At 31.4% G+C, this 16,725-nt stretch overlaps 2 protein-coding genes and 1 pseudogene across 3 annotated transcripts; all 3 read right to left on the bottom strand.

The window, feature by feature from the left end:
• Positions 1-5,421: 5,421 nt before the first annotated feature.
• Positions 5,422-9,762, bottom strand: LOC123203670 (tetratricopeptide repeat domain-containing protein PYG7, chloroplastic-like). Of its 2 annotated transcripts, none has more exons than XM_044620117.1 (6): positions 9,407-9,762; positions 8,657-8,731; positions 7,248-7,299; positions 6,259-6,551; positions 5,997-6,143; positions 5,422-5,841 (listed from the first exon to the last, which is right to left on the bottom strand). In XM_044620117.1, exons 1-6 carry the CDS (start codon positions 9,479-9,481, stop codon positions 5,560-5,562), a joined length of 924 nt encoding a protein of 307 aa, XP_044476052.1. In that variant the 5' UTR covers positions 9,482-9,762; the 3' UTR covers positions 5,422-5,559. The 2 variants fall into 2 exon arrangements, with proteins under 2 accessions (XP_044476052.1, XP_044476053.1); XM_044620118.1 differs by having other exon boundaries at positions 7,248-7,303; positions 9,407-9,553.
• Positions 9,763-10,763: 1,001 nt separating this feature from the next.
• On the bottom strand, positions 10,764-15,017 carry LOC123203482 (DNA polymerase I-like). Its single transcript, XM_044619832.1, is given in 7 exon segments — positions 10,764-10,842; positions 11,315-11,470; positions 11,632-11,818; positions 11,821-11,853; positions 12,588-12,822; positions 13,839-13,943; positions 14,656-15,017. Coding segments are annotated over 6 exon segments (1,035 nt in total). The 5' UTR covers positions 14,986-15,017; the 3' UTR covers positions 10,764-10,842; positions 11,315-11,325.
• Positions 15,018-16,100: 1,083 nt separating this feature from the next.
• Positions 16,101-16,583, bottom strand: LOC123203671 (annotated as a pseudogene).
• Between the last annotated feature and the right edge of the window lie 142 nt (positions 16,584-16,725).

The following is a 16,725-nucleotide window of genomic DNA, read 5'->3' as shown; positions in this document are numbered from 1 at the left end:
TGAAAAATCCAACTCACTATCTTCATGAGTTAGGGAAAAATAAAGTTCAGCATAGCAAATAAGAATATATATATAGAAAAGAGTTTTATTTGGATTTTCAATGTACATCTGTGAAAGATTTTCGTGTTTTCTCAATTTCATTATTGAATTACTTTGATTTTTGGATTTCTAATAGAAGATTCATTGTTTTTTATTCTAAATAGTGAAGATCATATTTTATTTCTCAAGTAACCTATTATCTTTATTAAAATACGGTTAATTATATGTTATAGTTCTTAAAAAAACATCTTTTTTTTCTTTGTCTATTATTGGATTATTGCCAAATTTTGACAACATTTTAGGCACACCTAGTGCTATATTTTGGATGGTGGAGATGTGTGTCTAATGCCTATAATATGAGATATAGACTTAAGAGTTTTGCTGTGATATTTACTATTTTATGTAGTTGTGTTATTGTTATGTTTTATTAGTTTGAGAGGTTGTGTACCCAGTTTTAGGTTAAAAATTAAGTACCATTATTTCAGATATAATCGATTGGTTTTTTTGGGTGATGCCTTGTGGTTTTATTCTTTACATCGAAGAGGTTTTTATGTTAAATCGCAATGCTCATTTTTATTATATTTGTTTTGATTGTTTGATACGAAAGAATTATATTTTAGTTCATTGTTTGTGTCACATAGTTCAATTAAGAGAGGGAGAATTTGATTTTGGTTTTGTTAGTTTGCTTGTTTTCTCCCCAACAACAAGAACAAGGATATATATATCTTTAACATGTCTCTTCATTTAAATATTCAATAAATATTTAAATATTTAAATACCTTTAAGTGTATTAATTATTACAAAATGCATCCTTAACACATAATAAATATATTATTATTTTTCTAAGTGGGTATGGGAGGAGAATTTCCCACCGGGATGGAGAGGGAAAATGAAGAAAAATTTGTTGAATGACAAAGTACCAGAATTTTTTATCATTCCCATATCAAGGATAGGGTGACAGTGGACACAGATTTTTTCTATGGGGACAGAGACAAGAGTTGGAATATGCAGCCCTCCCCATTTATCATCCCAACAAGAAACAATAGCAACCACTTAAGGTGCCAGAGAAACCGGAAAGTTGAAAGTTATGTGAATCTTCTAGAATTTTAATAGGCAAAATATCTATTGAAATATGACAATATATATTAATTGCATTATTAACATGCAGTAAATTTAATATTTTTATATACACACAAAAAAAAAAAAAGGGGGAAAGTGCTGCCCATATAAGCTTAATTATTGTTTTCTATTTGAATAAAATAAAAAATATATATTTACTCAAATTTATGCAATGAGGAAGTGGATGGTGAGGGCAGAATGCTCTTGTAAAGGACAAAATTGATGAAAAGGACCTTATTGTAGTGTGACAAAAAAGGGCCAACAAATTGGTGGCCACTCTTGCTTGCTCCCATTTTCTAATTGTAATTCCTTCTTTTTAGTGATACGAAAGAAAAAGTAAAAGTACAATTAATTTATTTATTTATATTGTTGCTTTAATTTATAAATTATATAATTAAATCACGTGTTATTCTTTTCATTTTGGAAAACACTTTTTAGGCAACACATGCCTGCTCCTTTTTCTATTTTTTATTTTGTTTTTTTAAAGCATTCTGGAAGGATTTTTTATTCTAAAAAAGGCTTTTGCAATTGTTTTATAATGGAAGTAAACACCCCCTCCACCCCCCAGAAAACACAGTATAATATTTTACTCAAAAAGAAAAACTGTTTGTAGAAACCACAAGTAGACTTACTTTCTTAATTATTTCCGTATATTTATTTTAAAAAGGTCAAAAGACTTATTCCACCCAAGGGTTACTGTATCCCCAAACTCTCATATATTAAGTTTTAAAAACCTAAATATTCACTCATCTATTAAATTTTATAGTTAGTGTCAGGATAAAAAATATCATTTCATGATTTTATGTAAAAAAAAAAAAATTTATCTCATTTTCTTATCTTAGTTTTAAAAACTGACAATTTCCTTGTAACTTAATATTTTTTAAGTTTAAAAACTATCTTCCCAACCCCCTTCCCAAGTCTAAGGTTGCAACTTCTCATATTTTTTCCATTTGCAGTTGCCCTTAACCTTCTGAAAAATTTCAGTTTCACTCCCTTTTTAGCTTCAGTTTCTAGATCACCTCTAGCGTCTTTCTCCCTTTGTCTATAACATTTTCCTTTGTCTAGATCGAGTTGTCATTGCATCCTCTTGCTTGATTTTGACCAAATTTTACGTTGGATGAGAGAGAAGTGAGAAGGAGATGAAGGGAGGATGTCATGACGACTCGATCTCGATAGAGGAGGATGCTAGAAATGGATGGAGAAGGACATTGGAGGTGATATGAAAACTGAAGTTGAAGAAGGGGTGAAACTGAATTTTCCCAAAAGGTTGGGGTGGCTGCAAATGAGAAAAATATGAGAGGTTACAACCCATGACTTCGGGGGAGAGGAAGGGGAATTAGTTTTTAAATCTGGAAAATACGAAGATAGAGGAGAATTATTAGTTTTCAACGTTAAGGTAGGAAAAGAGTATAAATTTTTATTTTTTAAAAATAAAATTATTAAATGACATTTTCACTCTTAACAATAATTGTAAAATTTAATAAACAAACAGGTATTTTGATTTTGAAAACTTAATAAGTGAGAGTTTAAAGATGCACCAAACTTTGGGTAGGAATAAGTCTTTTGACCTTTTTAAAATTACAAAGTATATGGAGATTGTAAATTAAAGCTTCAATGTAGTTTAATATACACTAATAATAAGCCTTTACAGGATAGGTTAAATCCTTAATGACCCAAATGATGTGCAATCTCAATTACAAGTTTTGCATTAAAAAAAAAAAAATTAGAGAATAAAGTAGCTTTTTCTTAAATTTTGTTTTAATAATAAGCATATTATCATTGTAAATCAAGGTAGCCCTAAATTAACCTAAACTTGGATATAGCTTAGTTACAAGTTTTCTATTAATTTATAGAAAAGTAGCTTTCTTCGTGTAGAGGGAAGCTACTCTTTATATACACTTAGACAGTTCGTATCATCGGATTATATTTGTATTATATCAGTTTGAATTTTAAATCAAAAACTCTAACCTAATTCGAATTGGAATTGTATCAAAATTTTTCAACTCTAACCCAATCTTTTAATATTCGGGTTAATCTAACATAACCTAAATTGATCCGAAATTATTTATTATTTTCACTCTTCTAAGCTTTTTAAGCATTTTAATTTCTTTACAAAATTAACCCAACCTACCATTACAAAAAACACAATATAACATTTTGTTTTATTTACAAATGGTTTAAAAATTAAATAGCAAGACCTTTAAAACATGTTCATAATCTTACTAATGAAATCATATTCTCACTACCAATAATAAAATAAAATATCTGAATAAAAATCCAGAATAATATTAGTAATTATAACTATATAAAGTACAATTTTATATAATCTGTAAAGATTTCAATTGCTATTGGATATTGTTCTTCAACATTTTTATAATTTATCTCTAACAAATTATACTAAAGTAACATTTCTTTAAACATTTGAGTCAATTCAAGTTACTTTCATGTTAACCCTAATACTACCCAATTTAGTTTTAAGTCATACTGGGTTGACCTGAAATAAATTTCGTATAAAAAAAACTCAACTCTAATCTAATTTTTTTCATATCGTGTTATGTCAAGCGAGTTAATGGGTTTTGTTGAAAATTGTCAACTCCATCTTAACAACATTTTCTTTTGGATTTCCAATACTTATAAATAATTATATTAATCTTGTTAAAAAAATACTCAGTCAAATGAAAAACCAAAACAAAAAAATGTAATTTATAATGTTAAATATAGTGAATTGGACATACATAAGTCATTTTATTAAAAACTTTAGTAGAAAAATCCAACGAAACAAAATATAGTCAAATGAAAAAAAATTAAAATGCACATTTTGTCTAATATATTATTTTCTTAACATCAATCTTTTAATTCTACTAGAGTTCATGATTATAAAAGAACTTTATTGAAATATGTTCAATTTTATCTCTTTTAATATATCCTCCTGTAATTTGGGTAATACAAACTATATTGTCTACATATAATATAGGATGAGTATTTGTTATCAAAGGAATACTACATAGATTTTGGATATGTTAATGACAAATCATAACCAAATATGCATTTTAGAAGACTAGAATCTCTTAATAATTTGAAGATATTTCAACCAAAGTTTGCTTTGTAGAGTATTGTTACATTATTGTATCATTATAAGTAAAGATATATCACATATCTTAGTGATATGCACTCTAGAATTGTGTTTTTAAGCATGAATCTAGTGGTTGAAAGATGGTCTATGTGATTCATAATTTGTAGGAATGGAGATATTGATTATACATTGATGAAATGACATATTAATATGATAATGGAAACAGACAATCATAGCATTATCTTGATGTGATATGATGATTAGGTGGGCCGGTAGAGTTATTTTATGTTAATATTGTGATAGAAACCTTAGGAAAATCATTTGGTGATGAAATCGTATGAAAAATCTGGCACGAACAATCAGAAATATTGTTCCAATCGCATAGGAACAACTATTCCAAGGTCGGGCAAGACAAGTAATTAGGGTTTTGTAAGCACCCAAACAGCCATGTGTAAGACACAAACAAACCTTCACAAATTAGGGTAGATCTACCAATGAACGATAAACAGTCGTACAAAGGTCATATGCGATTGTTCCTAACACGTAGGGTTAAAGGCAATGAACGCCTGTGTAGGCAAAGAGCATCTTGAAAAATTCTGGGATGGCAAACAAAAGTTATAGCTGATCCTCTAGCGAAAAAACTTAACCTTCACATTATCCTGTAGATTAATGTTAAACGTTTAGGATTAGAGAACCATCAAAGAACTCAAGAAGTTGTTCGGCTAAATAATGTGTGGAACAATTTCTTATCTTGTAGACTTGCCAATGTCAAGGTATAACTAGGGGGTTAAGGCATCAAAGGAGATTTAGAAGAAGTTCGAGTTTATGTTACAGGAAGATGGAGATTATGACGAATGTTAGTAAATAGGAAGATTCATCAAAATGTTTTTTGACATTGTTTATGGTTCAGATATTGAAAGATAACAAAGAGATGATTGAATCAGAAATTGCAGTAATGATATTGGGGAATGTATTTGCTGCTTATGACAATTCAAGCACCACTTTCTCTTCAATTCTTAAAGTACCTAGCAGAAATACCTGAAGTTTATGAACAAGTCTATAGAGGATATGTATGCTAACCAAATTTGACCTACTTGAATTACAAAAAATTACCCACTTAATCGACCCTGAAACTATTTGATCTACTTCCAAAGTTCTGAACTTTTGGAACACAAACATTAGAGCCATCATATCTTAAATACTGATTTGCTTTAATTTTCATTGCTTCATATATTAGAACATACCATTTAGGGAATCAAACTTTTAAGAAGATAAATAAGGTTGAGAACATGAAAGGAACTACCGGGTCAATCTTACAGCTGCAGAAATCATCTGTCTTTTGATTTGACAGGAACTCCTTTGTAAAGTTTCACTCGGTCTTTTAAAGCATCTCGACGAGGTCGTGCCACCTTATTGTTAGGATCGAAAAGAAGCACTTCTTCGAATGCCTTGAGAGCTAACTTCAAGTCTTTCTTCCTTTCATAGGCGTCACCAAGGTTGTTCCAGGCTGTCACATAGCCAGGTTGGAGCTTCACAGCAGTTTCAAACTCAGTGATTCCTTTCTCAAGCTTTCCATCGCGTACATAACTGACACCAAGAGCATTGTAAACCTGCCCAAATAGTTTCTGATTTATCATTTTTAAATTGGGAAAAACCAAAAGTTAAGGTCAATGAGAACTCAGTTGGACTACTGCAGATAAATTGTAACCAGCCTTAAGACAGAATGGACAGGAGATAATGGAATGCACAACGCTTATAATCATACCTGAGCAAGATCTTGATCGTCTCCATCCCATTTTTCGATTGCCTGAAGCAAGTACTTAGTAGCAGCTGGGTAAAATTTCCTTCTCAACATCACTGCACCAAGTTCAAAAAGCTCAGTTGCACTGGCATCACCACTTCTTACTTGCTCCTGAAATCAAATGGAAACATGAAAAATAAGAATCATTTGAGTAACAATAGCAATAGGCCGTGTAGAAATTCAATATCAGATAATGCAAATTCATTCAAAAGCCACAGCCTCTCATCTGTAATTCTTTAGCAGAGAGGTCAAGTTCTCTACGCACAAGGACTTGACGAATCACAAAGAAGGTACCAACTCCAAGCAAACCTAATAGTAAAAGCAGATACAACAGCTGAATTCCCAATTCAAAAAACTCCCCGACTTCATAAATCGCATTCGTTCTAACATTTTCACCCGCATTTGCCGATTGAGCACAGATCAACCATGTGCTGGATCCAAATGAGATTGCAGAAGCCTGAGTTATTAGCCTTTTCACAACTAAGTTCTCTTCAACAGTCAAAAGCTTCCTCAAGGAATCTGCAATTAGAGGCCAATATTAAAAGATGACGCCTTGTACAATTCATCAATGTATAGCCTAGGGATGAAAATGTGTCTTTAGTACTTTACATGCTGGAAATTCTATAAAGAGACAACCTTATTCAGTCATAATGCTTCATTGCAAAAGTAGTCTCTTGCTATTGGACAATATAATCAACAAAAGGTAGACCAGAGACCTTAATTGGGCAGAGCCAACATTATCCAGTCAAATCTTGAATGATGATCTGATTAATAGGAAGAGCTATGAGCTTTAACGATTTCAAAGTTTATACTACTTAGTAAGTAGACTCCACAATATGCTAATTCATAAAAAATAAAATAAAACACTGACTGAAAATAAGATTGATCAGACCAGATCAGTGAATCATTTGAAAGATAGCTAAACTACAAAGCTATCTGAAAATGAAATTGCAGAGCTTCCTTCCCTTCTATTTTTATTGAAACTGTTCGTACAATATAGAATAAATTTCAACTAGGAGTTTTATAGAATAGTTTAAGCAGGAGAGAATGCATGTGCCAAGAACAAGACCCATCAAGCTTGTATTATCTCAAATGAGTAACTATTTATATATGATAATTTGTGTTCACTATATCCAACCTAAACTACACGAAGCTGACAGTCAGCAACTAAAATCAGATACTGAATGAAAATAATGAGTAGAAACAGGAAATTACTCATAAACTCTTCCACACTGGAAGAATCCTTAGCCAATTCCCTTCGATGTATCTGCCTTCATCAACAATGAAATTTTAGATTAGTAACTGAAAACATATTGGGAAAAACAAGAACCAAGTTTCCACCAGCAGAAATTTCATATGAGCAGAGAGAATATTTTGTTGTTCAGCTTACTGAGATATATGACAGTAAGAAGCACAACATAAACTCAAAAAATGAAAAATCTTAACAAGCAATATAGATTAGCATGCTACCATGCTTTATTCTTATATCTGCCATCTAATTTTCCTTTACTGATTCAATGGTCTTGAAAATTCACTTGCTCATCTCAATAGATCATGAACTTGATTGGATAATTTTTGTTGTACAATGAATGAAATTTTGTTCTCTAGGATTTATTTTACCATAAACTCCATAGAGACTCACAAATGAGTGGCAACTAATTCCAAAAAAAAAAAAAACAAAGAAAAGTCCCTTTTGTTTCTGAATTCATTAATCTTGCTCATTAGGATGAGAAAATGGAGTCCATATATACCTATAAGTTGTAGTATAATTTAGGGCTCTTACCAGAAAATAAGGATGCCAAGCATCTTCTTTCTCCAGGTGTGCTTACTGTCGTACTAATAAATAAGTCTGAATTATTGTGAATGATTTTTGGCTTTTATGCTAAATTTCTGTGCATGGTAATCTTCTCCTATGGACTAAAATCATTGATCATCTTCTCCCACAGATAAAAGTCCTTTAACAAGTCAACCCTGAAATGTTTTATTTCTTATGGAGTATAATTAGCATTACCTTTTTACTATCTATTAAAAGCAATTTCAGTACTGCTACTCCATGCTGACATTACCATTTCATTGCATCAGATGATAATCAGGAATATAATTCTATTAAATAAAGCACATTACATCTTATCTTTTCTTGGTACAATTCAATTACCTTCTACAACACCTATGAAATACAAATTTGACACAGTTACTACAGACTAATATCGTCACTTCACCGCAAAATTAACAATACAATACATCAGCCTATAGATCTCTAAATCTCTCTCTCAAGTTGTTTGCTACCAATCACATTTCATACTTGCAAGTTGGCACAGGATATTATGATATAATTGTAGCAGTTGTAAATTTCAATTATTTGATATCAAATTGAGGTATCTAGTCTCTGAATGCAATTAGTCTGCATAAGGCACAGGAAATGGATGTTCCAACTAAGGTAGAGAATCAACCAATCAATAAGAAAGACGTTGTTCTCCGCAGTTGGTCAGCAATGAATTAAAATATCTATCTGAGATTCTAGGTTTCAATCAGGAAAAATACTACTAATTGATATGAATTCATACATACAAACTTCTCAACCAAAACTTGCTGCACTGAAGCATAGAAACTTTCATAACACACACCTGTAAGTTGCAAACTTTAGTAAGGTTTATTCCACAGCCAGCTCTGGAGGTCATTAAAATTGTTGTGGTACAGGGCTGAAAGATATCATGGGGAGAAAAAAGAGCCGTTAAGAGCAATAAAAGTGCACTAGATTCTCAATTCAGAAAAATTTTCTGCATCGGAAAGTAAACGGCTTTTTACACAGTGAACACATTTCATCTATTACAAAGCCTCAATTGTCAAACAAGGAATATACTAGAGTCCTACTAAACGTTCTAAAAACAAACTAATTAGCCATTATTCTGTTATCACCAAATCATCTCCATTTGTTGATCATCATTGAGTTGATTTTTATTCATTTATTGTGACTTGTGTCACATCAGTTTGTTCCGAAAACTAAAAGTATTTTATAAAAAAAGAAAGGAAAAAAAAACTCAAACAGTGAATTCAAATAGCTAATTTCTAGTTTCCAAATGATACATGAATTCTTAAAAAAAAAAAAAAAAAAAAAACCGAAAAAAAAAAAAAAAAGGAAAAAAAAAAATCAGCTAATCATCTTCCAATAAAATTGCCTTCCACCAGTAACCAATATTTACCTTCAAAATAAGCAAAATAAAAAATGAATTCACATAAGTCACCGCCTGTGTCAGATTAATTATGTTCTTACTCTTCGTTATAGCTCACAATTTAAGAGTTTTTAGACTCAAAGTTCCATACATAACAATTTTTAAAAATGATTAAAACAAGGAGAAATTGAATAAGAAAATTACTTGAAGAGAGAGATTCTTGCTGCTCGAGTTGATAGAACGAAAAGGTGGATATGGATTCGTTGTTTGTAAAATCATTTTTTTTATTTATCTATTTTCTTCTCCGCTAACTGCTTCTTCTTCGCAGCATCAACTCTCACTCTCCGACTTCGTTACAGCTTCAAGGTAGAGTTGATAAAATAAGGTAATAATATAAAAGGCCGTGTTTGGTCCCAAAGCAGAAAAGCCGATTTTCACTTCAAAATTTAATAACTCTAGGACATAGGCTGACTCGAACTGAATTTGATACACTTTAAGTTCGGTTTAACTTAACAGATTTAAAGCTTGAGCTCGATGAATTATTCTTAAATTAGTTCGAGTTTAATGTAATTTGAAAGAAACTAAATTTGATTTTAGCTTAAGATTTGTTATAATGCCGAGCTATACTCAAACTAAAGTTTATTTTAATATTGAAAGTTGAAACCAAGACAAAATTTATGAAAATAACATTGTTTTCATAGATTTAATTTGAAGTTTTTCATACTTGCAAGTTTAACAAACCATTGACTCAAACTTAAACTTACCTAAGTGAGTTCGCAATCGAATTCAAGTCAATTCAGTTCAAATTCACCGATACTAAAATCATGGGTTTCAGTGATGGTTGAAAGAAACACAAGGGGCCTAGTTTAATTGGAACCGACTTTTGATTTAGTGCCGTATCATTTCATAAGTTTTATTTCTTTGATAGTTAGTTTTCATAAATACAAATTTCAACAATATGAGATGTAATTGATTATTTCATCACGATGCAAACTTAATTAATATGACACGAATAATTATCATATATTTCATTTATATTCTAAAGTTTAATCCAAGTTACTTATTGTTAGATATATAATATGTTTATTGCATGACACTTAAGTGATTGTTCTTGTTTTAAAATTGTCAAAAGATTGTATTAATTTATAAATAGATGAGGCTGATGAAAAGAATTTTTTATTGAAAAGAATTTTTTTTGGTGTTTAAAAGTTGTTTATTCAAAATATTTTATGAAAGACTAACAAATTATCTTGTGTTTATAATTGGAATAAGCTCAAAATTTATCGCTATCTCAGCATACAAGATGATAACAACTGCATTTAATTGCCTATTGAGAGTTGATGTCACCTTAAGTATGCCTGCTTTGTATTTTCTCCTTTGTTGGTGGTGAAAATTCCTTCAGAAAGTTGCTTATAAGAACTCTGAAACTATGAGCTGCATTGTCAAACAATGATATTCTTCAAGAAACTGCTCCAAGAATGTGTTGTCGTGCGCATATTAGTCCCATTGTTGCCATTGGTTTCACTGGTCTCTGCTATCAGGGAAGATTAGCATGTCTAAACCAGATGATCATGTCTGAGCCGCGTATCAAATTAAGGGGTAAAGAGGCTGTGAATGCAACAAAATCAGAACAAAATGGCCTGCAACATTTAAGCAATTAAGCAATCAAAGCTACATCTTACTACTCAACAACATAGGACAACTGGTTACAGTTTAAATGGTGCATGGATTTCTAGCAGGTAACATGCTCCATTATTGCAGGATTTGATGCTGTTCAAAACAGCTTGCCTAAAATTTTGTTATTGTTAGTTGCTTGATGGAACAACCAAGATGTATTTTATTTCCGATGCTGCACTTAAGTGGCCAAACTTTTAAGAAGAGACACAGTTGCTCATTGTCTTATTGTTTGCAGCCTACATTAATGCAAGACAGCAGAATTCATACTGCACACTAGTTTTACAATTTAGCATAATTTGTTTTATCACCAATTCTGTGAAACTGAACTTACGATGATTCTTAAAAGTATAAGTGTACTAGAAAGTCTAGAATGAGGTGATGCAACAAAAAACTTAGTCTACTTTCTTGAAAATCATTATGAAGTTCAGAGCTTACCGTTTTGGAGCTTAGCTATTAGAAAAATAGTATCTGTTTTGGCGAGTGAGCTTCTGGGTTTCTTGCAAGGACTCAAAGAAATCAGATAAAATTATTGAATCGTTGCTCATGTCTCTTTCAACCAACCATTCCTCTTCAAGATGAACATCAATGTCCCTGTAATAATGGTGTAATACAAGTCAATAAAAAAATGAGAATAGAGGAAGACAAGGTCATAGAAAAATAAAATTTATGCATTGCCAGGGTAAAGGCCCTGTTAAGAAAAGACTTCATAGGGACTGGAAGTTGATGGGCACTAAAAGAAGGAAACTATTTACCTCTTTAAGGCAAGAACTTCATAATTTCTTCGCAAGTAATCAGCATACTTTGTGAGAGCCTCTTGCACATACTGTCTACCCACAGTTCTTACTGCTGCTGCATTTAGTAAATCGTCCAATGAACCATACTTTTTCAAAAGCTTTAGAGCAGTTTTACGGCCAAATCCAGGAACCACATGTTGGATTCGGGTACACCATCAACCTCATCACCCATAATGCATCCTGCATGATTTATATCTCTCAGTGGGTTAATATACAATATAGATAAAGCCAGTTGACACAATGGGGAGAGCTAAGGAAATGCCTTGAAAATGAATATAGACTTTCAGCCAACAGTTTTGGTATTCGAGAGGTCCAGATTATGAATAGAAATACAATTAGGATAACATTATATGCAATATGATCATATATATTCTTCTTAATCATTCCTTTCTCTCTCCACAGCTTCTTTCCAAAAACCTAGAGAGAATTCTAAAATGAAGGATTTTGTTGTACAACAAAACCTAAGGAAATTACATCATATAATTTCAATATCCTTTCTGATGATCATTCCAGATAGTTTAAGACTTTGACCAATTATGAAACTTGCCTATACATGGATCAATACAACAAGCAGCCATGATAACTTAAACTTTGAACTCTAACTAATCACAAGATAACAGCTTATGCAAGATACGCCATACAGAGATAATATTGTGAATTGATCACCATCATAAGCAGCCATGAATTAATGATTCTCACTCATTTAAATAATGGTAACTATAGTTTAGTTGGGTTTGGCTTCATCAGTGACAGCCTAGGTTGGTTCCAGCAGTACAAGCCACAACTGTTGATAATTAGAATCAATCACAGTACTGAACAGCATTGATCAGTAAAATGGACATATGGGTGACTTCTATTGAATCACTAAATTAAGTATCAGATATGAATATCAAACCAACATGTTTAATACTTACTAAGGCTCAAATCAGAACGTGGATCACAATTATATTGAGCAATGTAGTGCTTTAGGGTGTAAAAGGACCATCGTTCTAAGTCCTTCAGAGGCATAACTAACTGCACATCTTGAGAAATCAACTGCTTGAAATCTTTGTCAGGAGAGGCAATAACTACCCGGTAATCTCTTTGCAGAACTTGGTCCACAAGAGTAGCCACAACATCATCTGCTTCATGACCCTCAACTTTAATAACCTGCATTCCCTTGTTATCTCAATACCCAAACTCAGACAATAAAAGAAATCCAAAGACAAGTTTAGTTTTACATGCACAGGGCCATTAACAATATTCTTCTTTTCGATAGTGGTGATCCAAAAATAATTGTATTGACAACCTAATCTTACGTAATCTGATACAACGATTTTTTCTTTTTTTTATATATTTACTTTTAATTTTTTTGAATACTTCATGTTGTCAATATCACTGATACCTAGAAGGTATAATTTCAACAATTATTGAAAGAACATCAGGGGGTTAGTTGAGTGGTTTCAGCTTTTGGTTAGACCAAAAGACCAGTAGTTCACTCCCTCCAGCACACCTACTATAGATAATTACATCCTACAAGTTTCCTGATTAGTAAGGTTGCAGAGTCTGCAAATAGTCAGTCTAGAACATATAGAAATGTATAAGAAAGGTCTACTGATTTTTGAGAAAAAAAATTATAATCATTAACAAACTAGGTTTCTATCACTGCTACATTGCTAGATTTTTAACAGTCTCTACGATAACAAAAAAAAAAGAAAAGGCACATTCATCTACAGAGAAAAATTCATTTTTGATATCTCACTAGAAAGGAAGAAAGTGAATATAAAACAAGCGAAACCCAGAAGGTTAGAGAAAATAATAAAGAGCCAATGACCCTGGAAATTATCACAAGTACCTCCTTTAATCTATCACCTATTATTGTCACATACTCAATAAAATTTGTGACAGCAATAGGTGATAAGTCAAAATTGTGGCCTTTCTGTATAAAACTAGCATGAAATCAAAGTCCAGCGTAGATTGTATTAATCCACTTGACCATCAACTAACCAATGAAAATTTAAAAAAAAGTTAAAAAATTATAACAAATTCAGTTAAACTTTCCTCAGGAGTTTCTTTCAAAATTCACCAGATCATAACACATTTGATTAACACTTTATAAATAGAAAGTATAGTTAAAGAATTAAAGAAAATATATAACCAAATGAGAATTAAGATACTTCACTCACTGGCACATGGCATTTTCCGAGAACATCTCTGATGGATTGAAGCGACCTCCCAACATGACCACTCGAGAATTTTTTCAAACCATTTAACTGTCCAATGTATTTTTCCTATGTGCCTTATACGAAGGTAATAAACGTCGACGATGCTCACTACCCCCTTCCCATCAAAAACCTGCAAAAGAGATAATCATTTTTGAGCATCGATCATTTAATTGACCATAAGAAACATAATGCATTCTCAACCACTATGAAAAGCACAAAAGTATTGCGAACTATACATCATACAAAGCCCTGCTCTTAATTCAACTTTGCAGAAAAACCTCCTAAATGCTATTCAATACTTATAAATTATCTAAAACAGGGAAACCTAACCAGGTTAAAATGCAATCTTACATTAGAAAACTGGAACTTTGAGTATAAAAAGGAAATAGCCAGATCCCAGTGTTCTTGTACTCAAAGATTACTCTAAACGACTAGAAAACATATCAAGTAACCATACAACCAAAATTTTAAGCTATTAAATATTGACTCAACATTATGGTTTAAGTTTAACGTGCCCAACATGCAATCAAAATTTGAACTCGAAAGACTTCCGATTGTCAATTGCCCTATAAATTTAAGATCTTAAGTAAAGACCAAACACTGATTTTTAAGCATAAAAGCCCCCGCGTGCACTTAAAATTTGAACTCGAGACCTCTGTCTCACTGGACCCAAAAGTTTAACCAATCAATTAACGAACGAACATTGACATTTAAGTTTAACAACAGCGGATATAAATTTCTCAAAAGAATCCATAAAAAACGAGATAAAAGAGATTACAGCGATGACAGGATCAGTGTGGCTAACGTCTCGAAAGAAGAGGGAAATCCAGTGGCCGAAGGAGTGCAAACTAGGTATCCTGCCTTCGTAACAGAGTGGATTAACATCCAGAAAGAACACCCTTCTCTTCCTTTTACTCTTCTCATTATCGATTAGCAACTGCCCACCGACTGTTTGATCAAAAGCCGCACAGAAAACACCGATTTGATTTTCCGCGTTCTGCTTCTGGGTTTGATACTTGAAAATGAAACGAACGAATTTGAAGTGACAGTGGGACTGTGGACGGCAACTTGGATCATGTTGATCAATCTCTGCGTTGGCTTGCAACATAAAAGAAGAGTGGGCTCACAATACAAGTTATCTGTTAGCTATAGCCTATAATAGATGAAGGACAACAGGCTACTGTAATGTTACCGGCTTAGTGGTAATTTAAAATATTTTTTATTTTAAATATTATCTTAAATTCAGTAATAAAATTGACAAGGTTTTTAGGATACTATTTCTTTTTGCAATTTTTTGAACCACGTAATTTACTGTCAAAATATGCATTGAATTTATTTATATTTTTATTTCAATTGATTTTAATCGGAATCAAAATTATCTACACGTTCTACTTTACAAAATATAAAAGTGGTATAATCGCAAGTTTAAAGTTATAACTAAGGTTATATTTATGGATTAAGGATTCCTCGAATTAGTTATAATAATTGTTAAAGAAAAAAAAATAAATTTAGAAATATAGTATTGATGTTTTATTATTATTTACATAATTAGCTTTTCTATTAAAAAAAAATTAATTACAGTTTTTAACTTATAAGAAATATTTTAATGATGATGAAATATTTGATCTTTTATTAATAATAAAATTATGTATATATATTTTTAATATATAAATTGATATATATTTTTATATATCATTATATAATTGATTAATTTTAAATTAAAAATAATAAAATCGAATCACTTGATAATATACATAAAATATTTATTTATTTATGTTTAAAATAAAATGTATAATATTGTTTATTAAAAAAAACTTTGATATTTTGTGTTAATATTGGATTATTTTAAATAATAATTAATTCCGAAAGATAACTTTTTTATCACTTTTATGCGAAAACCATAAAATCTTCCATTGGACTCTCTTGAATTGTCACCATAGAATATGAGGAAGGCAGCCTATGGTTCTCTCGTGCAAAGACAATTTGTTTGATGCTAATACAAGTCAAATAGAGGTCAATTTTAATTAATAATCATTTTTATCACTACTGTTCATGCAACACGACTTTTAAGCTGGTTACATATATGAATATAAAAGAACTATTAGTATTAAGTTATATTACCGTATGATTAAATAATTTTGAATTAGAGTTATACAAATGATTTTCAAGACAAACAGAAATACAAATTTAAGCATTTACCAAATCTAGTTTGGTATATTTCAAAAGCTTATGTGAATTCTTCTTTTAGAAAAGTAGGTCCAGGCTTGAAAGGGTCAGTTTCTTCATATGCATCCGGGCGGTAGAACCCTAAATCATTCATTCGATTGCTTAAGACATGAAGTATAGCTTTCTTTTACCCCCATATGCATCTCGGTTACTCTCAACATATTTGTAGCCTCAGCTGACTTCATTCACAAAATCAAATCGATTATCCTCAGATAACAACAACCTCTCAATGTCCATGGTCAAAAGCTTTCCCCCTTCCCTTATTTTTCTCACTTGCTCCTCCAAGAAAGGAATTCGCTCCATTTTGTACCTCAACATGTCATCCTTCTTTGACTGGAACAAAGAAAATTTGTTTGTAAGCATTTCCAAAGACTTGAGAGGAAATTCAATCAGATCATTGAATGAATGACGCTGACAGTTGCTTATCACAATAAGAATATGTAGTACAATTTGTTGTATGACCATGCTCAAGTTATTTCTAATATACATATTTCATCAGGCTTCCATCAAGAATTAGAAGGTAAATTTTTGCATATTTTTCAGATGCAGATCCCAAATATCTACCAAACATGACATAAATATGGCAAGCAGTGGTTATTTTGCTCCAATTTCATAATCAGAA

This window comes from Mangifera indica, chromosome 19 (genome assembly GCF_011075055.1).
Source record: "Mangifera indica cultivar Alphonso chromosome 19, CATAS_Mindica_2.1, whole genome shotgun sequence".
NCBI lineage: Eukaryota > Viridiplantae > Streptophyta > Magnoliopsida > Sapindales > Anacardiaceae > Mangifera > Mangifera indica.
This window is presented reverse-complemented; position numbering and strand designations above follow the sequence as displayed.